The sequence below is a fragment of the Anopheles nili genome, chromosome 2 (genome assembly GCF_943737925.1).
Source record: "Anopheles nili chromosome 2, idAnoNiliSN_F5_01, whole genome shotgun sequence".
NCBI classification, from domain to species: domain Eukaryota; kingdom Metazoa; phylum Arthropoda; class Insecta; order Diptera; family Culicidae; genus Anopheles; species Anopheles nili.
This window is the reverse complement of record NC_071291.1, coordinates 42,923,259-42,949,785: the sequence shown is the minus strand read 5'-3', so window position 1 is coordinate 42,949,785 and position 26,527 is coordinate 42,923,259. Positions and strand designations below refer to the sequence as shown.

The 26,527-nt window shown below is 45.8% G+C and overlaps 8 protein-coding genes and 1 non-coding gene across 9 annotated transcripts; 4 read left to right on the top strand and 5 right to left on the bottom strand.

Annotated features, from left to right (window-relative positions):
• Nucleotides 1-114: 114 nt before the first annotated feature.
• LOC128732267 (protein RFT1 homolog) lies at nt 115-2,327 on the bottom strand. Its single transcript, XM_053825448.1, has 4 exons — nt 2,193-2,327; nt 1,915-2,123; nt 1,351-1,846; nt 115-1,243 (listed from the first exon to the last, which is right to left on the bottom strand). The coding sequence occupies exons 1-4, from the start codon at nt 2,250-2,252 to the stop codon at nt 320-322; spliced, it is 1,689 nt and encodes a 562-aa protein (XP_053681423.1). The 5' UTR covers nt 2,253-2,327; the 3' UTR covers nt 115-319.
• Nucleotides 2,328-2,887: 560 nt separating this feature from the next.
• On the top strand, nt 2,888-4,771 carry LOC128731192 (uncharacterized). The gene is made up of 3 exons (XM_053824297.1): nt 2,888-3,196; nt 3,563-4,120; nt 4,188-4,771. Exons 1-3 carry the CDS (start codon nt 3,080-3,082, stop codon nt 4,425-4,427), a joined length of 915 nt encoding a protein of 304 aa, XP_053680272.1. The 5' UTR covers nt 2,888-3,079; the 3' UTR covers nt 4,428-4,771.
• Nucleotides 4,772-5,145: 374 nt separating this feature from the next.
• LOC128731698 (zinc finger protein ZPR1) lies at nt 5,146-6,691 on the top strand. The gene is made up of 2 exons (XM_053824829.1): nt 5,146-5,282; nt 5,375-6,691. Exons 1-2 carry the CDS (start codon nt 5,172-5,174, stop codon nt 6,689-6,691), a joined length of 1,428 nt encoding a protein of 475 aa, XP_053680804.1. The 5' UTR covers nt 5,146-5,171.
• A 98-nt stretch (nt 6,692-6,789) lies between these two features.
• LOC128732167 (dynein axonemal light chain 1) lies at nt 6,790-7,461 on the bottom strand. The gene is made up of 2 exons (XM_053825337.1): nt 7,310-7,461; nt 6,790-7,234 (listed from the first exon to the last, which is right to left on the bottom strand). Exons 1-2 carry the CDS (start codon nt 7,459-7,461, stop codon nt 6,790-6,792), a joined length of 597 nt encoding a protein of 198 aa, XP_053681312.1.
• Nucleotides 7,462-7,692: 231 nt separating this feature from the next.
• Nucleotides 7,693-7,765, bottom strand: Trnar-ucg (transfer RNA arginine (anticodon UCG)). The gene has a single exon. It is a non-coding gene; the product is annotated as a tRNA-Arg (tRNA).
• A 319-nt stretch (nt 7,766-8,084) lies between these two features.
• Nucleotides 8,085-9,328, bottom strand: LOC128731667 (cleavage stimulation factor subunit 2 tau variant-like). The gene is made up of 2 exons (XM_053824800.1): nt 9,192-9,328; nt 8,085-9,120 (listed from the first exon to the last, which is right to left on the bottom strand). Exons 1-2 carry the CDS (start codon nt 9,326-9,328, stop codon nt 8,085-8,087), a joined length of 1,173 nt encoding a protein of 390 aa, XP_053680775.1.
• Nucleotides 9,329-11,730: 2,402 nt separating this feature from the next.
• LOC128723520 (probable tubulin polyglutamylase ttll-15) lies at nt 11,731-13,419 on the bottom strand. The gene is made up of 2 exons (XM_053817278.1): nt 13,387-13,419; nt 11,731-13,314 (listed from the first exon to the last, which is right to left on the bottom strand). Exons 1-2 carry the CDS (start codon nt 13,417-13,419, stop codon nt 11,731-11,733), a joined length of 1,617 nt encoding a protein of 538 aa, XP_053673253.1.
• Nucleotides 13,420-14,013: 594 nt separating this feature from the next.
• On the top strand, nt 14,014-14,933 carry LOC128723510 (diphthine methyl ester synthase). Its single transcript, XM_053817266.1, has 2 exons — nt 14,014-14,148; nt 14,214-14,933. The coding sequence occupies exons 1-2, from the start codon at nt 14,014-14,016 to the stop codon at nt 14,931-14,933; spliced, it is 855 nt and encodes a 284-aa protein (XP_053673241.1).
• Nucleotides 14,934-16,502: 1,569 nt separating this feature from the next.
• LOC128723501 (uncharacterized) lies at nt 16,503-22,011 on the top strand. The gene is made up of 2 exons (XM_053817253.1): nt 16,503-21,579; nt 21,801-22,011. The coding sequence occupies exons 1-2, from the start codon at nt 16,503-16,505 to the stop codon at nt 21,980-21,982; spliced, it is 5,259 nt and encodes a 1,752-aa protein (XP_053673228.1). The 3' UTR covers nt 21,983-22,011.
• Nucleotides 22,012-26,527: the final 4,516 nt, after the last annotated feature.

Below are 26,527 nucleotides of genomic sequence, written 5' to 3'. Positions count from 1 at the left end.
TTTTATTTTCTTACATTCATTCCGATGGAGATGGATTTTAACGTATATGATTCATTACGTTAAAGTACTTTAGTACCTTGCGTCAAGTTTACCATTACGTTCTTATGGTATATGGGACATGTATATCACATTCGTTGCTGGATATGGGCGAAGAGAGGCCAAAGCAAATTCTCTAAACTGCTAGAGGGACGGAATTCTGAGTCGTTTACCAGTTACCTGTGTAAACGAAAAGAATCCCAAGCTTTTCTGATAATTGAGCTGCTACGTCTTTGGTATAGATTCAATATCGGCAAGCGAATCAAAAACAGCGCCAATAAGCTTAGCTTGGCGTTAGGCTCTGTTTCCGAGTACGATACCGTGCCAATCCCGTGCGTAAAAGATCTCGATTTTCAAAGCTCCACGTGCCAATTGATAGGCCGGTACAAATTGCTCCAATCAGCAGGTGACAAAGGATACAGCTATTGCTAAAGTATGCCTCGGACACTTTGCAAACGATCCCACACACAGCCAACATGCTCAGGTACATCGGACCGGGCAGTGCCTTTCGTAGCGGGCTCAATCCAACCGACCGAAAATGCTTGTTGATGTAGAACACGCTGTAGCTGATGCGGAAGCTCATGTTGCAACAATTGGCCAATATGAACCCGACCGGTCCGAACCAGTTGGTAAGCTGATAGGACAGCAGCAGAAACGTAACGGAAAAGAAAGCCATATAGTAGTTGTACGTATCGATCTGCTTGGAGGTGTTGGTCGCAAACATGTATCCCTCTGTGATGCCGTTCGGTGCCAGTAGCACGATCGCCAGGCTGTGCCAGCGGAGCAGCTGCTCCGGCAAGCCACCTTCGACAAAATCTGCTCCACCGTACAAGAGTAGCACGGTTCCCGAGTAGCTCTGAGCGAAGACGAACGCCAGCAAACCGATCGAGGTGACGGTTTTCATCACGTATGCAAGAACGTCAGACGCTTCCTGCACGACTTCACGCTTCTGTTCCGTGAGGGTTGTGTCGCGGGCGATGGACTGCGTGAAGTAGAAATAACTGCTATCCTCTATAGGACGGAATATGAATCGAGCAGCTAGGCTGCCCATATTGTTGACCACATCGTACGTGGCCTGCTCGCTAAACGTAAGCACGGGACTGACGGACATGACGTACTTTTCACCTTCGGTAAGTACCTGTTTAAGTATGCCTTGCTTGGCGAAGCTTAGAACAAGAGTTTGCAGATCGGAGTTAAAGACAGAGTTCTGAAGAGGTAAAATAAAGAGATAAATTAGTAAGAGCGAGAGAGAGAGAGAGAGAGAGAGAGAGAGAGAGAGAAATGCAAAATGTGACTCTGTGCTCGGTAACTTACTGGGTTTGGAAGCACAGCTGGAAGCATTTGTTTGATGGACACAAAGGGAAAATCGTCCATGTTTTCGTAGTTCTGGCCGTACCGCTCGCGTAACACGTATTTATCGTCCACCTTTTTAAGCTCAGCTCGATACCGTAATAATCTCGGTATGTAGAAATAATAGAATGCATAATTGCCGATGATAATAGTGCACGCGCTGGTGATTTGTGCGATTCCGAAGGCATAAATTGTAACGTTTTTGTTTAGCAACACGATTACGATGAAAATAAACGATCGTATGAAGATATGACCGGTGTCGAGAACGACCTTCAGCTTCACAAAACAAAACACTTGCCCCACGAAGATGGGTGTCTCCGCGGTCATCTCTATGATGCATGAAAATGCTATCGCAAAACAACCAAACCGGTACTGTTCGGCGTAGATTGCATCGACCGGCGATAGCCAGTTGAGCCAAATGTACAAACATGGGACGGTTAACGTGAAGCATACCGGAACGCTAAAACAGACAAGCGGTTGGAATTAGTTTTTATTTTTAAAAGAAGAGACAGTTTTTTGCGATGTTACGTTATCCATAGCTGGTTAATAAGCTGCGCCCAGCTGCATTGTTTGTTGTGGCGAGAGCTCAAAGCCGAACGGATTATCGCTTCTTTTGAGAGGAAGAGCAGCGTACTTTCTAACAGAAGAAGTCGTACATTCGTTATGCCTAGTACTTCGCGTCCAACGTTCCTCACTATGAACGCATTAATGGCAAACGTGATACACCGGCAAATTATCTGGCATTACGGCGAGAAATCATGGTTCAGAATATACACAAAATACCTTCAAAAATGCTATTATCCCACCTGGAATATGATGCTAAACGACGCATTCTGCAAGCTACTAACTAGAACATTTCGACCCATAACGATTAAAAAATTGTGCGTATTTGCAGACAACAAACAACAAACAGATAACTCAACACATGAAACGTTTATCACAACTTATGTTGTAAGGGGGAAAGGTGTTTCTAGTTGCACACACGAAAAGCTATTACATTTTCTTAAATCCGTGGCGAACAGGAGAGCCCTTTGAGCCAAAAATGTCTAATTCTACGCAACCTTGAGCGCAAAATTTTTGTCCAACTGAGCGGAGATTATTTGTGTGTATGTTGTTATTTTGCTGCGGCTGGGCCAGCTGATTTGTGCAGGTGTCAATTGTTGTGACGTTGGTATGTTCGAAAATGGTGGATTCGATTCCAATGTCGACTCGACTTTGAAATGGAACATTAATTTCTTCAGTCGCAGAAATAAAGCATGAAAATAAAATAAATGAAAGCGCGAAAGTCTATTTTAACTTCGATCGTTGGTGAGTACATTTTTTACTAAATTACGTTGTAACACTGGATGAGAAGATATGTTTTTATTTGTAACTATGCAGTTCACCATTTGACAGTTTATCAGAATCAAAACATTCACTCTTCTTCCGTTGCTTCCTTTCGTTGTTCCATACCTTCTTTACACATCCCGTCCGGCAAATAGACCGAATCCTGCAAAGTGTTCCTAAAAACGCGTTTGTTGTTGTACTCCGCAAATAGCAGTGATTGTCCAACTCATTATCATTTAATCGAAAATTTTTGCTGATATTGGGCGTTTCAAAAGTAATAATTAGTGGAATTCGCTCAAACGCTAGGTTAGGTTACAACATAAAAAAAAACTAAAAGCTTCAACGCAATCTGCAAAGCTGCATAAAAATGCCTGCAACGGTGGCGCACGTCTCAGGAGATAGCGATAAACACAGCAGTGATACAACGGCGATCCTATTCTTCAATGATCATGTCTTTAGTGCTGGAGGTGATGGGAAAGTTAAGGTAATTAAGTTGATTGAATGTGTTTTCATTTGGTTGGTACTCACTTTAACGCGCTGTTTATGCGTTCTCAATGAAAATGGTTTCTAGAAAAAGATCATTCTAGATGACGAAATCTACAGTCTAAATTTAGTTCTTCATTTTTTGTCATTCATTTCTGATCATCGCAAACAGAGTTCTGCTGATGACGAGGTTGAAAATAAAAACCACATGAATGATTGTACAAAAAAAGCAAAACCCTTTTCGCTGATATGCCTTATCTTTGAAATATATTTTATCTTGCACAGTATTGCATACATAATAAATGTCCTGTGGTGATTTACATTAGTTTACATATCAAAAGTATTTTTAATCGTTTCAATACTACAGATATGGAGCAAAGAGTTACAGCTTGTAAAAGAACTGACACCGCACGAAGGATACATTTATGCCATGGCCATCGATTCAAAAGGTCGGCTTTACACCAGCAGCAGCGACGGTACAATCAAATGCCTTATGAACCCTTTGGTCAGTGATGAATGCAAAGAGCTGCTGAAATGCAACGACGACATCGAATGCCTGTTTGTTGATGGCAAAGATAATATGTACAGCGGTGACGACAAGGGCATCATTACAATGTGGATCGATCAGCGAATCAAGTACAAGTTTAACGTTGTGGAGCAGGTGCGTTCGTTGGCCATACAACACAACATAATCTACTCTATTCGGGATAATGATCTCACCGTGACGGAGATCATCGAAGGTTCCGCTTCTGGACGGTTTATGACAAAGGCTACCATCCCGGGAAGATACCCAGTAACGCTGTGCGGAAGCTGTAGTGAAGATGGGCTTTATAGTAACGTAGCTATACTTACGCGAGATGGTTTTGGTGTTACTATGATCGGTAATAGTCGGAAAGAGCACTATCCCATCATGTGGACCAAAGAGGCATGTTTCACTGTGTAACGAATGTAAAGTAAACCATATCGTAATGATTTTTTATTATTACCAACAGAAAGCGCACGGCATGATCATAAACGCTATGGGAGCAAAGGATGAGTATCTTTACACAGCTGGGTATGACGGTACCGTAAAGCAATGGTCTGGATTAAACGCTCATGAACCTACACTGAAGGGTGAGCTGGCATTGGGTTCTGGTGGAGTTTGCATCAACTCTGTCGCTGTTGGTGCTGACAAAACCGATGTGTACGTGGGATGTAGCGATGGAACTCTTCAATTGGTGAAGTTTGGCTAGGTCTCTTGTGCAACTGACCGGCCTTTGAGGAAAACTCGATTAGAACGTGGATGCCTTGTGCTATCGGGAACTGATGCGAAAGCAACCAGGCTAGATGAGTATATGCTTGCCTACAGATAATCTACCTATCAGAAACAGTTACTATAACCGTCGCTTCCATTATTTAAATGCAGCGAAACGATGGAATGCATTGTGATTGGAAAGCGGTTCGGTTTTAACATTAGTTTATATCGTTTAACTGTCTGAGCCAAAGTAATCGCAAGTACTAGAGGCAAAGAGAACCAAAGTCGAACGGTTTGCTGTGAAAATGTGAAATAAATGCAAACTGATTGATACCATTTTAAAAGATATCTGCAAAGTTTAGTTTTTAAACAAAACTGGCAAAACTGGATACTGTATACTACTGCTGCACTGGCTATTCAGTATGAGCCTTGTTGCTTTTCCTATTTTATTATATTTTTATTTCTATTACTATTTTCATTTCATTTTTACTATCTGAACGTATTATAAGAAGGCCAATCGTAGATACCCATATCTTATGTACGTGTGCATCTAAGTCTTGTAACGTACGCAGCCATTTAGGATTCGAATTGGTGGTGACTTTTTTGACAAGATCATTGACAGATTGTTTTTTGTTTTGGTTTTGCTCCTCGTGCGTGCTAGCGAAGCGATACTATTGTACGAGGACAGCGATATTGTACGTTGCTCATTAAACTTACAGTACTGAACTGATAAAGAACAAAAATGGAAACTATAGCGGAACAGAATGGTATATTTCCGAAGCTAAACGTCGAAGAGGAGCCTGAACTAAGTGCCACGGAGGTGGAGTCCATGTGCATGAATTGTCAGGAGAATGTAAGTGCGCCGGGCGTTCATATAAGTTAGGTTATTCGTTCAAGCCAAAACTCTTGATCTTGTTTACATATCGCATGACGATGATGTTTTAGGGTATCACTCGACTACTGCTTACTCAAATACCGTTCTACAAGGAAGTGGTCATCATGTCTTTTTCCTGCGACAACTGCGGATATGAAAACAATGAAATCCAACCGGGTGGTGAAATCGCCCCAAAAGGGATTGAAATTCGCACCACGATCGCGTGCGCTCGCGACTTGAATAGGCGCGTTGTTAAGTCTGATTATTCCAGCATTCGGATAGAGGAGCTTGATTTCGAGATACCTGCCCAGTCGCAAAAAGGCGAGGTAACTACCGTCGAAGGTATCATTGATCGAGTGGTGCGGGGCCTGGATCAGGATCAGCCCGTACGTCGGATACAGCACCCGGAGGCTGCTGAACAGATCGACAACTTCATCGTAAACCTACAGGGGCTAAAGGAGTTGGATAAGCCGTTCATGCTAACGATTTCGGACATTTCGGGAAACAGCTTCGTTGAAAATCCAAACGCCCCGCAAAAGGATCCGGCGACGACGATATCGTACTTCCAGCGTACTAAGGAGCAAAATCATCTATTGGGCATTTTCACGCACGACGAAGTTGCTGATGAACCCAGTAAATCAGATGAAGCATCATCTAAACGGGAAGCTGATAGTGGGGAAGCAAACAGGCTGCTCAAGCCAATCCAGGAGGGTTCCTGGCCCCTTGAAGAGCTTCAGGGAGAGGTGCTCCAGTTCCAAACCCAGTGTCCCGAGTGTGCTGCTGCATGCGATACCAACATGAAGGTCACCACTGTGCCGCACTTCAAAGAGGTCGTAATTATGGCCACCGTTTGCGATAACTGTGGGTTGCGCACGAACGAAGTGAAACCTGGTGGCGGAATCGAAGAGCAAGGGGTAAAGATTGAAGTTACCGTACGAGGAAAGGTAGATTTTGCACGTGATGTGCTTAAATCCGAGTCCTGCAGCTTGATGATTCGCGAGCTGGAATGTGAGGTTGGAGCTGGAGCTCTTGGGGGACGGTTTACTACGATCGAAGGTTTGCTGACGGCCATGCGGGAACAGCTAGTCGAAAGCACGGGTATGTTCATGGATTCCAACGACGTGGAGACGAAAGAACGGATGGACAAGTTCTTTGGCCAGCTGGACACGGCTATCGCGGGCAATAAGCAGCTGACGATAGTGATGGACGACCCGACGGGTAACAGCTACGTGCAGTCTTTGAATGACGATGGAACTCCGGATACGGCTTTGCGGATAATTCGTTACCATCGATCGTACGACCAGAACGAGGAGCTGGGTTTGAATGATATGAAAACCGAAAACTACGGCGAAGAGGACATCGATAAAACAGAACAAGGTGATTGCTGATTAATCCAGTTGAAATATAATTTAACCTAAACATTTTTAAAGATGATGATAAAATGCCGCAATGCAGTTTTACTCGTGATGCCCGAACGAATGGCATTTCATTTTTCTGGTTGTCCCGCTCCTTGCGGATTCGAGTTTTCGGTATCTTCTCGAATGACCGTTTCACCGTCCAGCTTTTTCAGGGATAGCAATCTCTTGCTTGCCTCCGCTCGCCAGATGCTCTCTTCCATCGATTCCACCAAAGGATTGCCGGCAAACAGCAGATCCTCCAAAATGGGTAGATCGGCAAGCCGATTGAATTCGACCCAATCCTTGACCAGATTGTTGCTCATATACAAAACCTTCAGCTTCTTCAGCACGCTTATGCCTTTTAGTTTCTCCACTAAGTTGTAGCTTATCCAGAGTTCCTCGAGAGTGTCGCTTACTCCCTCCAAACCGGAAATGGCCTTAATATAGTTGCGTCCCAGTGAAAGCACGCGAAGATTCTTCATACCGCTCAGTCCATAGATTTTATCGATCATATTCGTGGACAGCGACAGTTTTCTTTTATTGAAATTGATGAAGAAAGGCTAAACATGTGGTCAGATAGTTTAGTGCGAGTCAACCTCGCATACTTACTGGCAGGCGGTCAGAGTCGAGAAGGTAGTATCCATTTTTTCTATCGGAGGCCACTGGAAGCAGAGGTCGATTTCTTTTTCATCGCAAGAATTTGTTTTTGTACGATCTTCCAGGCGTTTTAACGCTTCTTTGATGGTGGTTGCCTTTGCCATAGTGGCTATAAAAATGTGATTCACTAAGTTTAAGAATAAGCCTTCGTGATAATTCTCAAATAACGGAAGAGAGAAATTTTTACTAGTTACAACCAAAATCAACAAACAAAGTCATGGCAACAAACCCACTCCAAAAATAAAAAAAAGTATCGACACAAAAATGTAAGAACGAGAGAGGAGGCGGAGCTACTTATTTCGTGGCAACTATTCCAAAAAAGTATCGTGAGTGTCCGACCGTGACAGGACTCGAACCTGCAATCTTCGGATCCGAAGTCCGACGCCTTCTCCATTAGGCCACACGGCCAGATTGGTGGGGAGGCGGAACTTACGCTACAAACATTACAAACCTTTTTTCCAGTTTACGAAGTTTTTTTTTCATAATTTTTGTGTTTTATAGGTTTCATGTACCAAGTTAACAATACTTTGTAAATGAAAAAGGGTACAGTTTACAGTATAGGCAAGTGTTTTGTTTGATGAGCCTGTGAAAATCGGCGTATTGTTTAACAAGCTACGAAAATGAGAAGCATACATACATTACTTTTTACACAGATACACAATTTTGTTATGTTTATTTGGAGATATATTTACTTTACGCGTCTCCGGATGCAAATAGTCATTACAATTCATCTTATTTGTGAGCTTCGAACAATTTGTTCCTTCAGCACTAGGATACTGTTGCGTTGCTCCGGTGGTAACAGATTAATCTGCTCATCGGAAAGCTGCAGAACCTGCATGATTAATGCGGCTTTCTCCTGATCAGTGGCATCACTGGGTAGCGGATCAAGATTCAACCCGGATGATGCTGCCGATAACGATGCTGCGCTGGGTGGGAACACTGCTGACCTTCCGGCACCCGCTTGGGGTTGATTTCCATTACCAACGAAGTGGCCACCACTTCCGGAGTTCATTAAACGCGGATCCTTGCCCACGCGGGGATCGATGGGTCGCTGTCTCGGGTCAGACGGGAACGGAGGATTATTTTGCGGAAGTTGCGATGGTCTCTGGGGTGCTGGACCACCCGCTGCAAAACGATTCCTCGGATCGAAATCATTCGCACCCGCAGGCGCTTGTCGTCCGAGTCGGGGATCAACATTTGGACGAAAGTTTTCAGCGTTTCCGTTGGCGCCATACGGTGGCATAAATTGTCCCGCGTTACTCGGCATCCCACCTGGCGCTTGTGAAGCTGCAAACGGTTCGCTGAAGTTCGGCGATGATTGCGTTTTGTACAGGAAAGAGTATGCCGCAGCCGGATCGATTGCTTTGGTAAGCACCTGCACTTGTAGGAGTGCATACGCCAGCTGAGGGTTTTGTACAAGCATATGGCGTGCTTCGAAGGGATTTGTTTGCACTAGTTGCTTCATCTGTAACATCATTTCGTGCAGTCGTTCTGGGGGCAAACTACTGACATGCTTTGTGATAACCTCCGGTGCATGCTGCGGCGAGCAGTGTTCACCGTAAGGGCTTTCAGCGCGCGTCACATGCAACAGAGCAGCCATTTCCATGCGTGATTTTTCCGTACACGCGTTATCTACGCGTAGCGGTCGTCCACCAAAAACATACCCGTTCAAGTTACGCATTGCGCTGAGGGCTGTCTCCTTGTCCTTGTACTCACAAAAGCCGTAGCCCTTTGGTTTACCAGTTTCACGATCGTATACCAACCTAAAATTGATAAAAGTGTTAGGGGTCTACCAGATGGCGTAGAAAATACAACAACTTCATGGTTCGCATACTTCATGGACAGCACCAAGCCAACCTCGCAGAAGATTTCCTTTAAGGCATCCTCGGTCGCATCGTAAGGTATGTTTCCGACAAACACCGAACGCATAGACTTGTCCATAATACCCGGATCATGGTTTCGATCACCCATTGTGGACTATTTAATATAAAATTCGAGTGATGCTGAAAACTCCGCTATTTCGGAACGCTTCTTCTTCTTCTTTTAGCCCCGTGTCGATTGAAGTAGAACCTATCACGAATTCCGCAAAAGGGTTTCGCGATGGATTCACGAACCTATGCAATAGGGAGTCACTTTTCAAGAGATTTCTAAAAACCCGAAACAGGTAAAACAGACTAATCTCAATTTTAAATCAACTTCTCTGCTATGTGCTACGAACGGTACCCAACAAAACAATCTAGCGGAAAACACCATATCGCTTTGACGGATAAACGTCAAACGTCCGTTGTATGTCCCTTGTCACTTTAAAATCTCAGCCTTCAAATTTATGTTCGTTATATTTCCTACTAACAGAGTTGTATTTCAAAACAAGCGAGCTGAATGATAAAAATTTGTAGCAGTATAACAAATTGTACACCTTTTACTAATGCCACCAAATTGGAGTAAAATTAAATGTAACTGGTTCGGCAATGAAAGCAAAATTGAGCGCTGATTGTAAAAACTGCGTATGAACGAGCAATGCAGCAGCGGCTAGAGTATGAGCAGCATACTCAAGTATCACCTATTACCAGTATTACCACGTGTCCAATTATATTCGCAGACGCTAGTGTATTGATTGTTGTAAAATAGTGAGAAAATCTCTTATTTGATTGAATAAATCTCGGTTTTAACACGGTTTGGAAGAGAACGCGAAAAAAGTTGACTCCGCCGAACGAACGAAACGAGCTAAAAGTGTCGAGATTTGTAATAGGGTCGCATAACATAGAAGAGGTAGCAGTTACTAATCGTGAAGGGGTAGTAGCGGTCTCACTTCTGCTCGGTGCAATGTTTTTTTCGCACAATGTGAAAAGGGAGGAGACTTGCGGGAAGTATGATGGACAATCGGCTTATCCGTGTGATGAGCCATGGCTGGTGGCCTGTCGAAGAGGGAACTGGACAGCCTGATCGCCGATAAGATCGAACCCATGCAGCATCCTTGTCGCATGATCTCCTGTTAGTTTCGTTACCAGCTACGGTCTCAAAATCCACACGCTTTCGGTGGTTCTTCAGTGGCTTATTTGCGTAAATCTTTGTGGTCGGAAAACGTCTGCTATGGGTAAAGCATGTCTAGCTATGCCAAAGAAAACAGCAAACACGTGTGTGGAAGAAGATTGAAAAAAAAAACGAAGAGAACGATACCCGATCAGGGCGTACCGCGTAATGTGCTTAATCGATTATCGCTACACTATGGAGCAATGTTTTAACCGGACACTGTTTTCGTTCATCTCTTCCTTCCAATCGGATTCGTACAACAAACTTACTCAATGTTGTGAGGAGCATAGTTTTATATCACAGAGATATATCACACACAGCTTTCTTCTTCGTTTGATGTTGAAAATTAAATTTATAGTAGGAATTAAATGATTTGAGATCTGTTCAAATCTCCTGTCTTATGACTATCAAAATCCCATAATGCGCGTAGAACCATTGGCGATCGAGAGCAGAAGAGAAGGATGGGGATTACCACGCACCCGGGATACCGACAATATGGATTGATAACGCTAGAAGGAGCGATCAAATCTGGCGCTTGCGTGGTGGCGAGAAAGAACTGCTCCGATTGAGCACACCCTCCTTAGCACGTGGTTTCCTGTTATCTAGTTGTTACGCGTGAAAGCTGTAGTAATGCGTAGAAGCGAGAAGAAACTGTTTCGGCTGAATGTAACCTCTTCGATTCATGTTCTCCTGGTATCTTTTGCCGCTGGTAGCAAAATTTGGCGTCGAAAATTCTTTCCGCTCAACGACGCATCGAGGCCTTTTTGGAGTCTGACGTAAATAGGCGCCGTGAATAAGGGGACGAATGGGATTGGAGAGTTTTTGGAGACAACTGGGGAGGACTTTAGGGGTGCTGAGCTTTGGAATTTGCTTTGGTTTTTGTGGATTATTGCAAAAAATTGCATCTTAAAAAGTGCAACAATGCAAGGCAGATGATTTGCGAAGCGATCTTTAATGCTTTTGGTCAATTTTTCTTTCGATTTTCGGTCCAATAAGTGGTCAATCGTTTATCATATCTATTTTTGAATTATTTCGATTTATTCGAGTTTCTTTTTAATTAAAATAGTACTTAACTTAATGTTTTCTTCGAAATTCTACAGGTAAACGTCGTTAAAATGAAATGTTTGTGTAATGACCCTTTCTATGTTACGTCCTCATGTAAACAGCAAATTAAGTTAAACTATTGCCTCAACGCAATATAGTATACTGCTTGTACTATAAACTAATAATAATCAGATAAAATGAAAGGACACAATCACTCATGATTGCAGCAATGAAAAGTGAAATAATTTAAGGCAACCAGCACCATATTTCCATCGTTCACAATGACAATTTTCAACAAACTAACAATACGATGAATCTAATTTGCACTTTTCCTCAAACCATCTGGACATGAATTGATTTTTTGCAGATAGCGTCTCAAAATTCACTCGATGGTTGTCGGCTTTTGGCACAGGAAAAATTCGCTTCATATCACCCCGATTCATGTGTTCGCGGTAAGCCCGTTGCAGATCGTCCAGATCGCTTTCCTCTAGGCAAGTTCTGCACAGTTGGCACTCGACAGGAGCGCAAGATTCCACACAGGGTACGTTTGAGCACTGATTGGCGCCGGTAGCGAGGTTCTTTATCGACGACAGCATCGCTTCCGTGTCCGGGTGACGCTTACGGAACGAATCACGCCGAATGCTCGTTCCCACGCCGATGAGTTGGAAAAGATTGTAGATCACTTGTTCGTACAGCAACCTGTTGGGTTTAAAATGAGCCGACGAAAGATTGGGGCTCATGTTGGCTTCCATTAGATATACCTTGAGGTTATTATCGACCACTAAATCAAAGCGCATCATTTCGAAGAAGTTTCGTCGATTAGCATAACGCGGCAGAAGAGCAGTGAACAAGGGCTCCTTTTTGAGAATCAACAATCGAATTGCATCTTCAACTTGCTCCCATATGACGGAGGGATCCCGACCATTTGCTTTGATGTACGCGTCAAAGGAATCTTTCATTCCAAATCCGTACTTTGAATAGTATTGTTTCAAAGATGGCACTTCCCAGGTCGGCAGATAATCATCACCCACGATGTACTTGTCCACGTTTGATGCATTAAATGGGTAGTAAGGCACAGGACAGTACCGAAATAGGATATCTCCTTTGTAAATATACACACGTAGGGGATCAACAGATGTAATTACGGTGTAAACTCCGATATCAAATTTGAATCCGTCTACCAACAGTGGATCATCGATAAATTCTTGAATGAAAGTTTCATTACTGTTAAAGTCGATCTCCTCGAGGCCTTTGATTTGTATATGGCGGTGTTGGTTATGTTTTTGCACGAACTTTTTATCCGGATTATCAGTGGCATACTCTCGGAAAAGTGCAGTTTCAGCAGGTAGCTTAAATGCGGCCGGTATATACTGTAACTTGGTGGTGGATAAATCCACTTTATTCGTTATGTAACCCGATCCTGGAAAATGGTTCACTAACTGGTGGTGTTTCATGCGTTGCAAACCTATCTTTCGAAAAGGATAATCATGTGCCCAAAGCAAATCCCAGTCATTGGTATTGTTATTCGTTTCCTCCATACCCAGCCGTTGTAGTACATTATGAACATGCACCAAGTGGGCCCCGGTTGGGTTTCGTCCATAAATCCAATACTTTGGGCGTGGCTCATGGGAAATGATTTCCTTCTCAATACGTTGCACTTCGGGTTTACACTGTTGTGAAGGTAATTGCAGGTTCAGTAAAGACTTTAAGGATCCCTTCGGTAGACATTGCACCAGCGTTACGGCAGCTACAGTTACGATGATAAATAGCGCCTGTCCAGTAGATGTGCGCAAATCAAAAAAGCTTCCACGATCTTCTGTTTTTCCTCTGCTGCTCAGAGCTGGCGCTTTAACGTTTTCCGGAGATTTTGTACGATCATCAACCTGAGAAAAGAGCAATAAAACAATAAGACAAACGTAAGTACATCTATTTTGTCTCTACGTACGCTGACCTACCTTTTTCGTGGCCTCTTTTCGTTTATCGGTCATACTTAATATTCAAGGCGCATGCAATTTGAAATTTCTTAGCACTGGATAGAATAATTTTTTGTTACAAGAGATAAATTATTTTTGAATTTCATAAAATCAGTCACTTCACTGAAATTAATTTCTTTTCACTGAAAAAAAATGTGGGGTTCGTCGCTTATGATCGATGCATACAAAGAACATTCTTTTTCGGAATGTCAATTCAACAGTCATGCAAATCCAACCAGTGTTTCTTAACCGGAAACGTCGATGCTACTACATACCTTCTAATACAGCAACCATAAATGAGTGGGGAGGATACGTTGGTTACATAGGAATGTATTTAACAAAATATTCAGATAATTACTCTCACTTCAGAAAGTAACGTTTAGAATTGTTGAATGTTCCAAATTGAGAGCCACTGATGTTTTACACCAAGAGGTATGTAATGTTTGACAGATCTGATGTTATTGTTTTTCGATCAGCTGTCATGCGGCACATGTGTTTTTGTTTATGTTTTTGCCGGTCGTGTATTTACGGGCGGTGAAAAGGATCTGAAATTGTATTTATGCATTAGCGAATTTTGAATCATAAATTAGTGCAAAGCTAAATACAAACATGTTTTATATCATTGGGTTGGGCCTCGGTGATCCGGAAGATATAACCGTGAAGGGATTGAATGTAATTAAACAATGCGATCGTGTTTACTTGGAATCGTATACGTCGATTTTGTGCTGTGGACAAGAAAAATTGGTATGTAACGTTAATATCAATATTGCTCAATAGATAGTGAACTATGTTGATATATCGTTTTACAGGAAGAATTTTATGGCAGAAAACTAATTTTGGCCGATCGAGAAATGGTAGAGCAACGGGCTGATGAAATTCTGGACGGAGCCGACAGTGGAGCGATTGCGTTTTTGGTGGTTGGTGATCCGTTCGGGGCTACCACTCATACCGACCTGTTGCTTCGAGCGAAGGAAAAGGGCATCCAAACGTCTGTAGTTCACAACGCGTCCATCATGAATGCCGTAGGGTGCTGCGGATTACAGCTGTACCATTTCGGCGAGACCGTATCCATTCCCTACTGGGACGACAATTGGAAACCGGACAGTTTTTACGATAAGATTACCGCTAACCTAGAACACGGCCTACATACGCTGTGCCTATTGGACATCAAAGTAAAGGAGCCTACGCTGGAGTCGCTGATGAAGAAGAAACGCGAATACATGCCGCCCCGGTTTATGTCGGTGAGCGAAGCGGCTAGGCAGCTTTTGGAAGTTGTTGAGAAAAAAGCTTCACGCGATGGCGACACGGGGTCATCGAGCGAACACAAACTCAACGCAAATTCGCTAATTGTTGGTCTTGCCCGGGTGGGCCATGAAAGCCAGAAAATTGTAGCCTGTCCATTGAGAGAGATGGAACACATCGATTTAGGGCCCCCCTTGCACTCTCTAATCATTCCAAACGGACGCCTGCATCCTTTGGAGACAGAATTTCTTCAGCAGTTCGCCGAATTGGAACTTCAGAAAGATTAAACAAAGCGGTTTTACCCAATTCCATGGAGACTGTTTATTTCTAATTTGTGTTGCAGCAAAGCAAGAATGCCAAACGAAGGAAATATATGCATGTAAATAACCATCAAATTAACAAAGAAACTGTATCTCCGCAAAGGTGTCTTTATTATGCCCATTTCATTTTTTTGGGCGGGCAACAGAGACGCATTAATCATACGCTGGCAAGATTGTATCGCCAATTCACCCTCGTTGGATCAAGACGGTCAAAGTTCAAGGGTATCGTTTGTTTGGTTGCTTGTCTTAGGTGTCGTGCCTTAAGGCGTGGCGTGCTGGATTAATCATGAAATCTGAACCCACCCCAGTTCAATGACTTTTGATTGGCGTTCGCGAGCCATGAATGGTGTCCTTGAAATCCTGCCAACAGTCGAGGTTGTTAATGCGTCTGGTGGTCAAAGGAAGGTAGTGATAAAACGACCCATAACTAATGCTAACAGTCATGGCATCGCTACGTTTTGAACAAAGCGTTTATTCCATTCGACAAAGAGTATATTCTAACCATTCTTCCACAATGATTATGTTATTTTATAAATAACAAATTTTTTAGCAAAAGCAGCAAGTTATCGTGTAAATTATGTATCAATACGTTGTCCTATCAAATAAGGAATTTCTTTTAGTGGGTCTTGCAAAGAATACACCTGTTCCATGAATTTCATAAGTTCACCAACAAAATGAGTCCCGAATGTTTCTCGGATGTTCGATTCACGGATCCTGTTTAGAAGCTTTGCGATAAATAATTCTAGGCTCGACGTTGGAGCTAGTTTAGCAATGGAACGTAATAATTGTGTTTTGTTACAGTGAAAACCCCGCACTTCAGTACTCTCGTCTAATATCCAAACAAAACAGAGGGGGGAAAATAAACATTGACGCAATGTTGGTATAATGTTTTTACCTTAAACAAAAACAAAATTAGCCACCATTTGTTTGCAGCAACTTTGCACGAAAGACAAACCAAAAACTAGGCACCTCATAGGGGGTTAAACTTGAATCCTAATTTGTATAATAGTGTTATTGTTGGGAGTGCAGCAATTTTCTTGAGCGTTGACCTCTCACGGCTTTTTTTTTATTCTGAGGAACGAAGATTCTTTTTGCTCTTTCTGTTTGGTTAAATTTGGCTGCCGCACGAAGTACGGCCTGTACGGAATGTGGCTTTTTGTTGTACCTCAGCGGTTGCCAGGGCAACACGTGCTTAACCCTTAAAACGGACGGGTGGTGCCGGGGCCTGGTTGGCCTATGTACAAAACCCCGTGCGCCATCAGTAGCGAACCGTAGTGCGGGTCGTAACCTTGCGAACAAGAAAAACACCCTTACCGTAATAGCAGCCAGCCACTCCACACGGTATCGATTGATTCGCCTGGCGTTACACGGGTCCCATTGTTGGCCAACACTTCGGTACAGTACGCAGTCAATGCCGGAGAAACGGTCAGATCTTCCCGAGATCCCGAAACAGAACGTTACGATTGTCGTCTCCTCGGTGTGCAACAACAGTGCAGAGAGTTATCGTGAAGGTGTGATAGTGTCGTTAGCAGCACAATGCCGATTTCTGCGCCCAAAATCCCCGAAGGCTTGCCCGAGCTGATGCGTGGGCTGGCCAAGAGCGTTATCAAGGAAAACCCGGAAAACTTGTACGTACACGCCGCGGAATACTTTGAGAATTTGATCCGCGAACGCGACGGCCAGCTCGGGTTGGGTTATCAGGCGTTCGACGCCTACCAGGTGTACGCGGATCATAAGGAAAGGACCCGCGAAAAGTTGGGCCTCACGAAGGACCCTTCGCTTAGTGACGGTATCGGTGGCGATGGTGATGAGAGCGGCAGTGGTGGAAGTGAGTCGAAATCGCGGGGTCGCAAACGGCGTCGCGCTCGGAAACCATCGTCGAGGGAGAAGGACATTCCGTTGACCATGGTGGGGAAGCCACCGAGCAGTGAGGATGGGGATGCGGGAAAACCCGTGATGTCGCTCTCGGACGAAAGTGTCCCGGTGCCGGTGGTGGAGCAGGAGATTGTGAAGGTACACTATAACCCTCCGGAAGCGCCTCCGACACCGGCCAGGGTTGTGAGCGCACAGTCCATGGAAGCGGAACAGGCCGTTTCCAGCGTCCTGGAGGATGACCAGATACTGGATTCGGAGGGTACGGGTGGTAAGGAGACCGGTGACGAGCTGGCGGATAATGGGGACGAGATTGGAACGGCTCCCAGTACGGCCGAAATTACTGAGCAATCACGTGCCGTGATTAGCGAGGCGGAGCTAAACGAGGCGATGGCCTTGCAGGATATGGAAACGTGTTTCATGCATGCAAACGTGGATGATATATTAGAGAAGGGTCCGGAGGAACCTATGGTTGTGAATGAGGAACCAGAAACGCGAGCAAAAGGGGCAAAATCACCCAACGCTCTCGAGGGAGAGGATATTCCGGAGGGACCTGAGACCGTAGAAGCGCCCGGCGTCAATGTTGCAGCCGATAATGGTATTGCTATCCGTGAGGATGATCCGGAGAAAAGTGTTGGTGATAGTGGCTTACCTGATGATGCGATTCCATCTGAAAAGGTTGCCGATATAACGCCGGAAAGAGATCTCACTCCGACGGCACCGGAGGAAGCCAATGTTGATACCGCAGCGACCACTGCAAGCCTCGAAGAACAGGCTACAGAAGATGTCTCAAAACCTTCCGAGGAAGTAAACGAAGCGGGTGCTGAAATTGCAGAAGCAAGCGATACAAAGGTTGATGAAGTGAGTGAAGAACTACAAGAAATGGGAACGAAAGGTGAACTAAAGGAGGCCGCTGTCGATGAAAGTAGCATAGAAGGCCCACCAGCAGAGGAATTGCTTAAGCCTGTTACTAAACTGGACAACGAAAGTAGCGAAGATCAGCCGCAGTTAGAAGAAACGGTGGAACCAGTGATAACTCCAGTGGCCGTTGAAGACAGTGAAGAGCAATCCGTTTCTACGGAAACGCAAAGGCCAGTAATTCAGGAAGTCGTTGAAGGTGTTAATGAATCGACGTCTGCTGCTGAGGGAGAGAATGCAAAAATACTAGCTGCAACAGTATCCCCGGAAGCAGCTAATCAAGATGAAGAAACAGCTTCAGCTGATCGTGATGATCGGAACGAATCCGATGGGACAATTGTACCAGAACCAGTGATTGATCAACAGGACGCATTGATTGAGAAGGCAGCTGAGGATTCGCCTTCACAACAAGCTGAAGAACCGCTAGTGATCGCTTCAAGGTTAGGAAATGACGAGGAACAGGTTGTTGATGAAACTGAAACAAGTGCATTGCCGACAAACAGCGGTTCTGATCCTGTTGAGGAAGCGGTAGCAATTGTAGAATCACCACTAGGTACCGCTAGACAGGTAACCGAGGAGAGTGAACCTGAACCTGCACAAAATGAACCAGAACCAACTAATGAAGATGAAGGCGATGCAGATACGAATAAAGCAGAGATTGAAACTATTGCTAAAAATAATGAAACTATCGAAGACGCACCACAAGAGAACGCAATCAAATCGAACGATGACGCGATAGCAAACTCGCAAGAAAAACCAACCGATGAAGATGTCGCTACGGCCGATAATGGAGTGGTCAATTCAGGAAGTGATACTTCATCACCAGAGAGCACTTCTGCAGAGAAGAACGAACACGTAGAGCCAGCAAATGCAAACGATGTGGAACAAGACATTAAAAACCCCTCTATTGACGAGGATCCTGAGACAAAAGTGAAAAACGTGACCGGTTCAAAGGAAGAAACCCCCGAAGCAGAAGCTGTCGATGGTGAAAAAGGTGTTGCAGATCCTCCGATCGATTCACCAGTACCTGAAGCAGAGAGGAACATTGCTTCACCTGAAAGTTTAGAAAAACAAAACCTCTCAGAGTCCAAAGACGATGCTACGGTACCGGACGCGGAGTCATCTCAGGCTTTACCCGATCAGCCATTTACTCCCGAGTCGGAACAGTTGGCAGATGAATCGAAGGAGCAACAGGAATCAGGCCATGAAAAAACTGTCGATTTTGAGGCTGTTAGTGACGAAAAGGAAGCTGGTGAGGCTCAGGTGGATCACCAGCGGTCAAACGATGGAGAGGTAATTAAAGATGAAACTGTTAAAGATGGCGATGATTTGCTAACTAAGGCTCGATCTCTTGAAGATTCAGTCCTCGCCGACGGTACAGTAGTTGTGCCTGAGCAGGTGGTTAGCGGGGAACCGAACGGTGAAGAAAAGATACCCGAAACGGTTGGTGGAGATTCGGCTGCTGAGGGCGCGGTGTCTAGCCAGGGAGGCGTCCAGGAGGCAGCAAGCCAGGATGCAACAGCCAAAGAGCCGGAGCAAGAGCAATCTTCAGTGGATGAGACACAACCTGCCGACGATGCTGAAAAGACAGAAGAGGGAACAATCGCGAATGCTACTGACGATGGGGAGAACGTAAACAGCGAAGGACAAGTTGAAGAAATCAAATCAAAGTCCTTAGAACTACTCGATGAACAACCGGCGCTGAATAGTGCTTCATCAGAGCCAGCGTTGAACTCGGAGGAAAAAGTCGAAGACAAACAGGGTGATGAGAAACGTTCAGAATCTCTCAAGGATGTGGATGAAACTCAAGACCAAAGTCCTGCAAGAGACACTGCCACTAGTGCCGCTGAGAGTTTGGCGGATGGAGAAGCTGAAGCAAAAGACTCGAATGAGGTTGTTGTTGAGCGTACAGACGGTAAGGATGTTGAAGATACCCCTGAAGAAGATAAATTAAAGGACAAAGGTACGTCCATCTACGAAGAGGCGAGCCCGGAAAAACCGGCCGATGATGAACAACACGTAACGGATGTCGTAGAAGCGGAAACAAAGGAACCAGTAGCTCAGGATACTTCTAATTCGGAAGGTGCAGATATGCCTGTTACAGATGCGCCTGAAGGTGCAGACAGCCCAAAGGAAGTGGTTGAAGAGCCTTGCGTGAAGCGTGTAGTGACACCCTCGAAAACAGGCCGCCTCGAGCGGGCCGATAGCTCCGACAAGCAGGTGGAGGAGCTGGAAGAAATCAAGAAAGTGGACCTGAGCCAGCTGAGCAAAAATTCGGCGGAAGCGTTGTTCTACAGCCTGAAGAAGAGCGAGCTGGAAAATCAAGACCCAGCCGATGCTGTGGAACCGGAAGAAGCCAAGGGTATGATAGATCCTGAACCCGAAGAAGCCAAGGGTATGATAGATCCTGAACCCGAAAGGCAAGACACCGTTGAAGGTGATGGAGACGATGACAAGGACGTCGTAGTGAAAGAGGAACCACACCCGATCCAGGGCGCAGAAAGTCCGAAACGTGGCTTTACGGATGATTTTTTAGATGAAACCCCCATCACGGAGGTGGCCCCGATGGCAAGTGATGGGGTAGAGCAAGAACCGCAACGGGATGCTCCCGTTGAATCCTCGGTTCTGGAAGCGAGCGAGCGACAGGACGAGTTTAACCCGATGGTAATGGTGTCGATGCGATCGAAGCAATTCCAGGAGCAATTACACGGACGCGCTGTGGCACGGGACACGGATCAAGCAGACACACAGGACATGCAGACAGAGGACTGTACACCGAAACGACCCACAATGCGTCGGTGCATGACCGAGATGTCGGGATTGCAGCGGTTTGACACGCTAGCGATCGAGGACGAACCGGTCGATCCGGATTACGTCGAGGAAGAGGACCAATTCGATGGGTACTACATTGGGCACATCAAGAACAAGATCCTTGCCTCGTCGGTGTCCGTCGCCGATTCGGATTGCTACGATGCGGCTCGCTCATCAGTGGAGTCGGTTGATGAGAACAACGTGCGAACGGCGCTAGAAACGATCGCATCCACTGATACCGAGTCGACGATCGCTTCACAGGCCACCATCCAGCAGGCTGCAGGTCGGCGTAGTTATCTACGGAAGCACTCACAGAACGCGTCCTCCAACATACCGTACGCGTCATTCGGGAATGCCGCCATCGATCGATCGCTGGATGAGTTTATCGAGCGTGAAGAGCGCCACAAACAGGACGAAGCGTTGGCCGAGGCAGCCACCAAGATCCAGCGATCCTACAGAACACACAAGAAGAAGTTGTTGCGAGACTACCACAGCACCATGCGAACCTTTACCGAGGATCAATCGGCTGAGAGTGGGGAAGAGACCGCTGCGAACGTGATCCAGATCAAGCTCGATCAAAGACGCACACCTGGCGGGATCGCGGAGGAGACAACACCCGTGGAGGGTGACGTTGGTGCGGAGAGCGATTCTACGATGGCCACTCTGCCGGTTGGTCCCGGGAAACGCCCGATGTACAGCTTGAACATCGACGAATACGATACGGTAGCTCGACGCATGACGCTAACACGTGGTGTGGCGATGCAACGCAACTCCACACCGGAAGATGACTCGGGTAAATCAGCGAACGTGTCCACCGACCGGAAACCATCGTTGGGTGGTGCTCCAGTAGCTCCAGAAACGCAACCAACCAGTGGTTCCGGTGATGCTCCATCTGGACCCGAACGGAGTTCTTCCGACTCGTCGGAGGAACGACCCGCTGCCGTAGGTCCAACCGGAAGTTCCAGTGACGAGCGAGATACCAAGGACGCAACCCGCAGTTCATCACGATCAAGTTAGTAGGACTTCCGGTGAGCCATCTGACGTGGCTCAAATCCGTTCATCCGTTTTCATCTCTGACATTGCTGCTGGCGCCTTAAATGGCGCTTTCACCCGTGTGCCGAAATTTGAGTGTTTGTTCTCTGTTTTTTTTTTCTGTCTTTCTTTCCCTGCTCTCCCCGTGCCCACCCCCCCTACATTCGTCCACGTGACCTACCGGTGCGTGCGCTTCCGCAGAACCGCTCAGTACCGGCCGGACCACGTACGCCCAGCTGGACGTGCAAAATTTGCTGCTAATCGCGCGGCAACGCACGATGCCAGTGCAGATCGACTCGTCCGTCATCCGGGTGCTGCCGAAGCACATGCGCAAACGGATCAGCAGCGCCGGTATGCTGCCTGGCAATGGCAAACGCAAGTAATCGGAACCGGAAGTTGGTTTCAACTAGTACCCGCAGTATCGCAGTAGGTCGGCTGTTAACAATGGGGCTAAAGACAGAGAGAGAGAGAACCAAAGCACGTGATGTGTAGTTACCTTTGAATAGCAAGAACTAAAAAAAAATACCGTGAACAAATATAATCCGCTACCGGCTAATGACTAGTTTAGTGCACATCGCAATTGTCGAGTTTTTGATTTTTTGCTTTCGCTCGCTCTTTGATTTCGCGTCGGTATTCCGCTTTTCCCCCGGGTACGCTGTCCATTTTTTTTCTTTCATCACGGCCTGCTTGCTGGGTCATCACCGTGCTGCATGGTAACGCTTCCTTTGACATATGCCAGAGTCATTGTTAAACAAAAGTCATCTAGTCGTCTATGCGCTTCGATGGGTGCATTTTATGCATCATCATTGGAGCTACTCGTGCGTGATACCTAGCGATACCGATGCCCAATTGGTTTCTTTGCCGTAGATGTAGATGAACCGGCTTGTAGTTTTGTAAAGTTCACCCTCTGGACTAGATTTAATACAACTTTTCCTTTCTGCTTTAGCATGCAAACTACGCTGCTTACCCTTCGGGACATACCAATCGAGACAATCACATGTAAATGATTTCATCTTTTATCCATCCATTATAGACCAACAGAAATCAAATAACAAAACTATGCCTTAAACTTTACCTCAGACATATAAAAGTTTTACAGATCACATCAAGAAGGTCGAATGCGTTTTCTGGTGATGATTATCCATGGCTTCGAACTAAGGTTATCAAGGCACGAAATTAGGGAGTCACTACAGTGACGGCTATTTTCTGCTGCGCATTGCTTCCGGTGGCCACATTTGGAAACGACCGCCAAGGTCAATGACGTGCACGAGGGAAGGTAAATCTGTAATTGGACATAACCGATGTTGGGTTGCGTTTGAAGGTTTTGGGGTGTCTCTCGTTTCGTTTTTTTTTTGTTATCTACAACTAACCGCTAATGACCGTCCTTCTTCGTCAGGCTGGGTATGTTTGCACGACACAAATTACCGCTCTTCAAACTGATAACGCTGTGCCGTTAGAGGTGGGTCATCATTTTGAATGGGATATTTTTTTCTTTGATAAGACACGATTTACTTGAGCAGGTACAATTATATGGGCATTGCGTAAGAACCATTTCAACTTCAAAACACCACAAGGCCAGAAACGGTAACATGCAGAGCTCGGACAGTGTCCTTGCATGCGCGTTTGTCGAATTTTGTTTACAACTCTTCCCGGTATCGGTGCTGTTTGTACAAAAGCAGCTCTTATTCCCGCCAATTTCTTATCTGCACATTTTATATGCTGGCCTAAGCGCAACACAACCAAACAGGTCACAAAGAACATTTCCATTTCTCTCATGGTTGAGTGATGGGTGGCTTTGTTTCCTTGTTACAATGAAAGTGTTTGCCAGCTTCCACCCGAGCGGGTGTGAGAAATGGGTCAGTTGGCAGCGAACCCTGAACACCTTCGCTAATGCATTCTGACCTATTTTTTTTTGGTGTGTGAACTTATCGAGCTCAACGTGCTCATTTTCATTCGTTCTCTTTAGCCCTTCCGTGCTGCTGTACAAGAAGGGTTATTTGTGAGTAAAACATAAAATCGAATTATTACATATCACCCCCAGAGGTGGGACTCAATTTACGTGCTCCTGGCTTGATTGGGTCCGTGATTTGTTTTCCTTTTTGTCCTTGCTTCTTATCCACGATGTGCTGGATCGTGCACCAAAAAGGGCCGTATTACTCAATCGTTCAAACGACTGGCCGCGAAGGGGGAGCGAAAAAGGTCAATAGAAGCCAAGTGGCGACGGAAGTTCCGTCGTTTGGACGGTCTGCTCTGGTCTGTCTCGTCCATCCGTTGATGCGGTGTACGGACGGATACAAAGTACGCACGCGATCTCGCACTACGAGCGAAAAAAAAACGCAAGCAATGAAAGAAACACCGTCACAGGCCGCGAGAGAAAGAAATGGAGAGACAGAAAAGAGGGAGAGAAAGGCAGGCAAAAGCAAAAAAAAAAACAAAGGACAACCAATGGCTTAAATTCCTCATTTAACATATGACCATCGCCCACCGGACGTCGCACATACGCGAGTTCGTCGCGAGTACTGACGTCAATGCTCTCAATTGGGTACGTTGTGTCGTCCGTCCTGCTGTCAGTTGGAACCCACATTTTGAGTGTCCAAAACACGCCATGGATCTTCTCCACCGTGGTGCATCCGTACTGGTTGGTGTTGTTGTGCCAAAACCCCGGAGCCGTAACCGTGGCCATTTTCCAGGCCAGATTTTCCATCTACCAAACCGAACCGAACCGGGTTTCGACCTTGGCACCTACGAAAAATGTCACCTATCGTTCGTAAGCTGTCCCCCTTTCGTTGCTCTTCCCTCTGGCCCTTCGTTCCACCGACAGGTTGCGGTTTAATGGCGCATTAACCGTACGGTGTCAGATGCTCGCAGAAAACAACTTCATTTCCCGCCAGTTTGCTACCCCTTCTATTTTCCTCCACTCATCGGGTGCGATAGATCGCCAATGACCGATGGTGCGATGGTTCCTCGACTGGCTCGATCCCCAACGCCCTTGCGATGGTCCCAATCGAACGGTGAACCTACTGGCTTGGGCTATTAATAGGTACCACGCGGCAGCAGCTAGCAAACGTCGAGGGCCAACACAATCGGCTGCCCTTGCCCTTAGGGTGTTAGAAGGGACCACAATTGACCCCCCAGGGATTTTGAGCGTCCTTAGGTGGTTTTCACTGTTCTTTTAGGTGCACCTGAGAGCACAATCAATAGCACAATGGGTTACATTTTTGCATCAGACGCCATTTAAGTGAGCCTACATGCGATGAGGCAAAAATTCACGCGAGAAAATAGTCGCAAACAAAAAATTCCCATTCCACAATGCTACAGTTGTGTACCACACTGTGCGTGATCGCAGATGCTCCTGCCATGCCGTGAAATTTATCCCACATAGCGCAGCATCTTACTCATCATCCAAAAACTCCGTGCGTTGCTCGTCCGTCGTGAAGGGGTTTTGCTCAAAATTTTCACGGCCCTTGTCCTTCCACACCCAAGTGCACTTCCGGTTTTGCGTGAACCCAGAGAAGCGTCTCCAATTCGCGGTCAGTCAGCTCTTGCCCCGGAAAGTTCAAGTATAACCGTACAGCACCCTAGGCATCGATCATCGATCTATCTTTACCGTCGGGCGTCGAACCGAGTGGGGCCCTTTCCCCACTGCTTAGGCCAAGGGCCAATGGGAATAGTGAAAATAAACCGACGGGGGCTAGAAAAACTGACAGAATATCGTCGTTGACGACGAGCCTGTGGATGACGATTATGATGGTGCGAAATGCCGATGGACAGGGATGTTTGGTGTCGGTGCATTAATAGTGTGGCAGGTTTTTTCTTATTGCTCTCTCTCTCTCACACACTTGCTTGCATTTCCCGCTCAAACCCCAGTTGACCTTGCGACGATGAGTCCCCCTTCGGGTTGGCATGGATTAGAATTTAGCCGGGTGGAAATAGTCTTCTCTTACACCCAGCGCATACACATGCGGGTTGACTACAAACACATCCGCTCGATTTCGTATGCAACACGCGTGCACACCGGAATGTAGCAACCTTGGTCGTCAAAGTAAGCTAGCAAATAGCGCAACCTCAAGTAGGCTATTTTGGTGACGTTTTTTCGCCACCAAAGTTGCGGAAGCAGCCGTTAATTGTATATTCACTCCGATCCGACTTCCCGTTTGGATGGGTTGCCAAAAAAAAAATACAGATCACTTATTTGAATGCACCCAGTGGTCACAAGTGGCCATTGGGGGGGCGCTTGGCATTCCGAATCCCCTCCCCCCACAACCCATGTAATTAATTACACGTACGAATGAGTGACACACACACACACACACACACACATGCAGCAACATCAGCGTGCGGATGGAATTTTTATGCGCATTTCAGCGGCCGAATTTTGGAGCTCTCGCCCTTCTGTCACTGCCACCGACAGATATTGGCCGGGGTTTATTTTTGTGCCGTGATATAATTTGGACCCTGCTGTGGTGGGTGGGGGGGGGCATCGGGTGCGCAGGTCGAGGAAGGGGGAGGGCACATTAAAACAATTTCATCACGGAGTAAAAAAAAAAAGAACTAACCAGCATGCGTTGTTTGATGATGGTTTATGACAGACGGGCTTTTACAGGCGATAATACCTCGCAGCCATGTGTCGTGTGTGGTGAATGGCTTGATTCACTTGTTGCTGGTGGGTGGGAGGGTTTATTGCTTTGTTCTACTGCAATTGTCGCCATGAAGGAAACAAAAAAATGAACTGCGACTGGTTCGGCGTTTGTGTAGTTGTTTGTTTCTCACGGCCAAAACGGCCGTTTACATTTTTAAGTCGTCATTTTGAGGCACGATAGTAAAGCCGTCATCCGTCCGTTAGATTCGTCGCAGATACCAAGCTCGCTTGATAGATCTTACTGAAAACGATACTAAATTCATTGGAATAAACGTCATTTCCAACCATT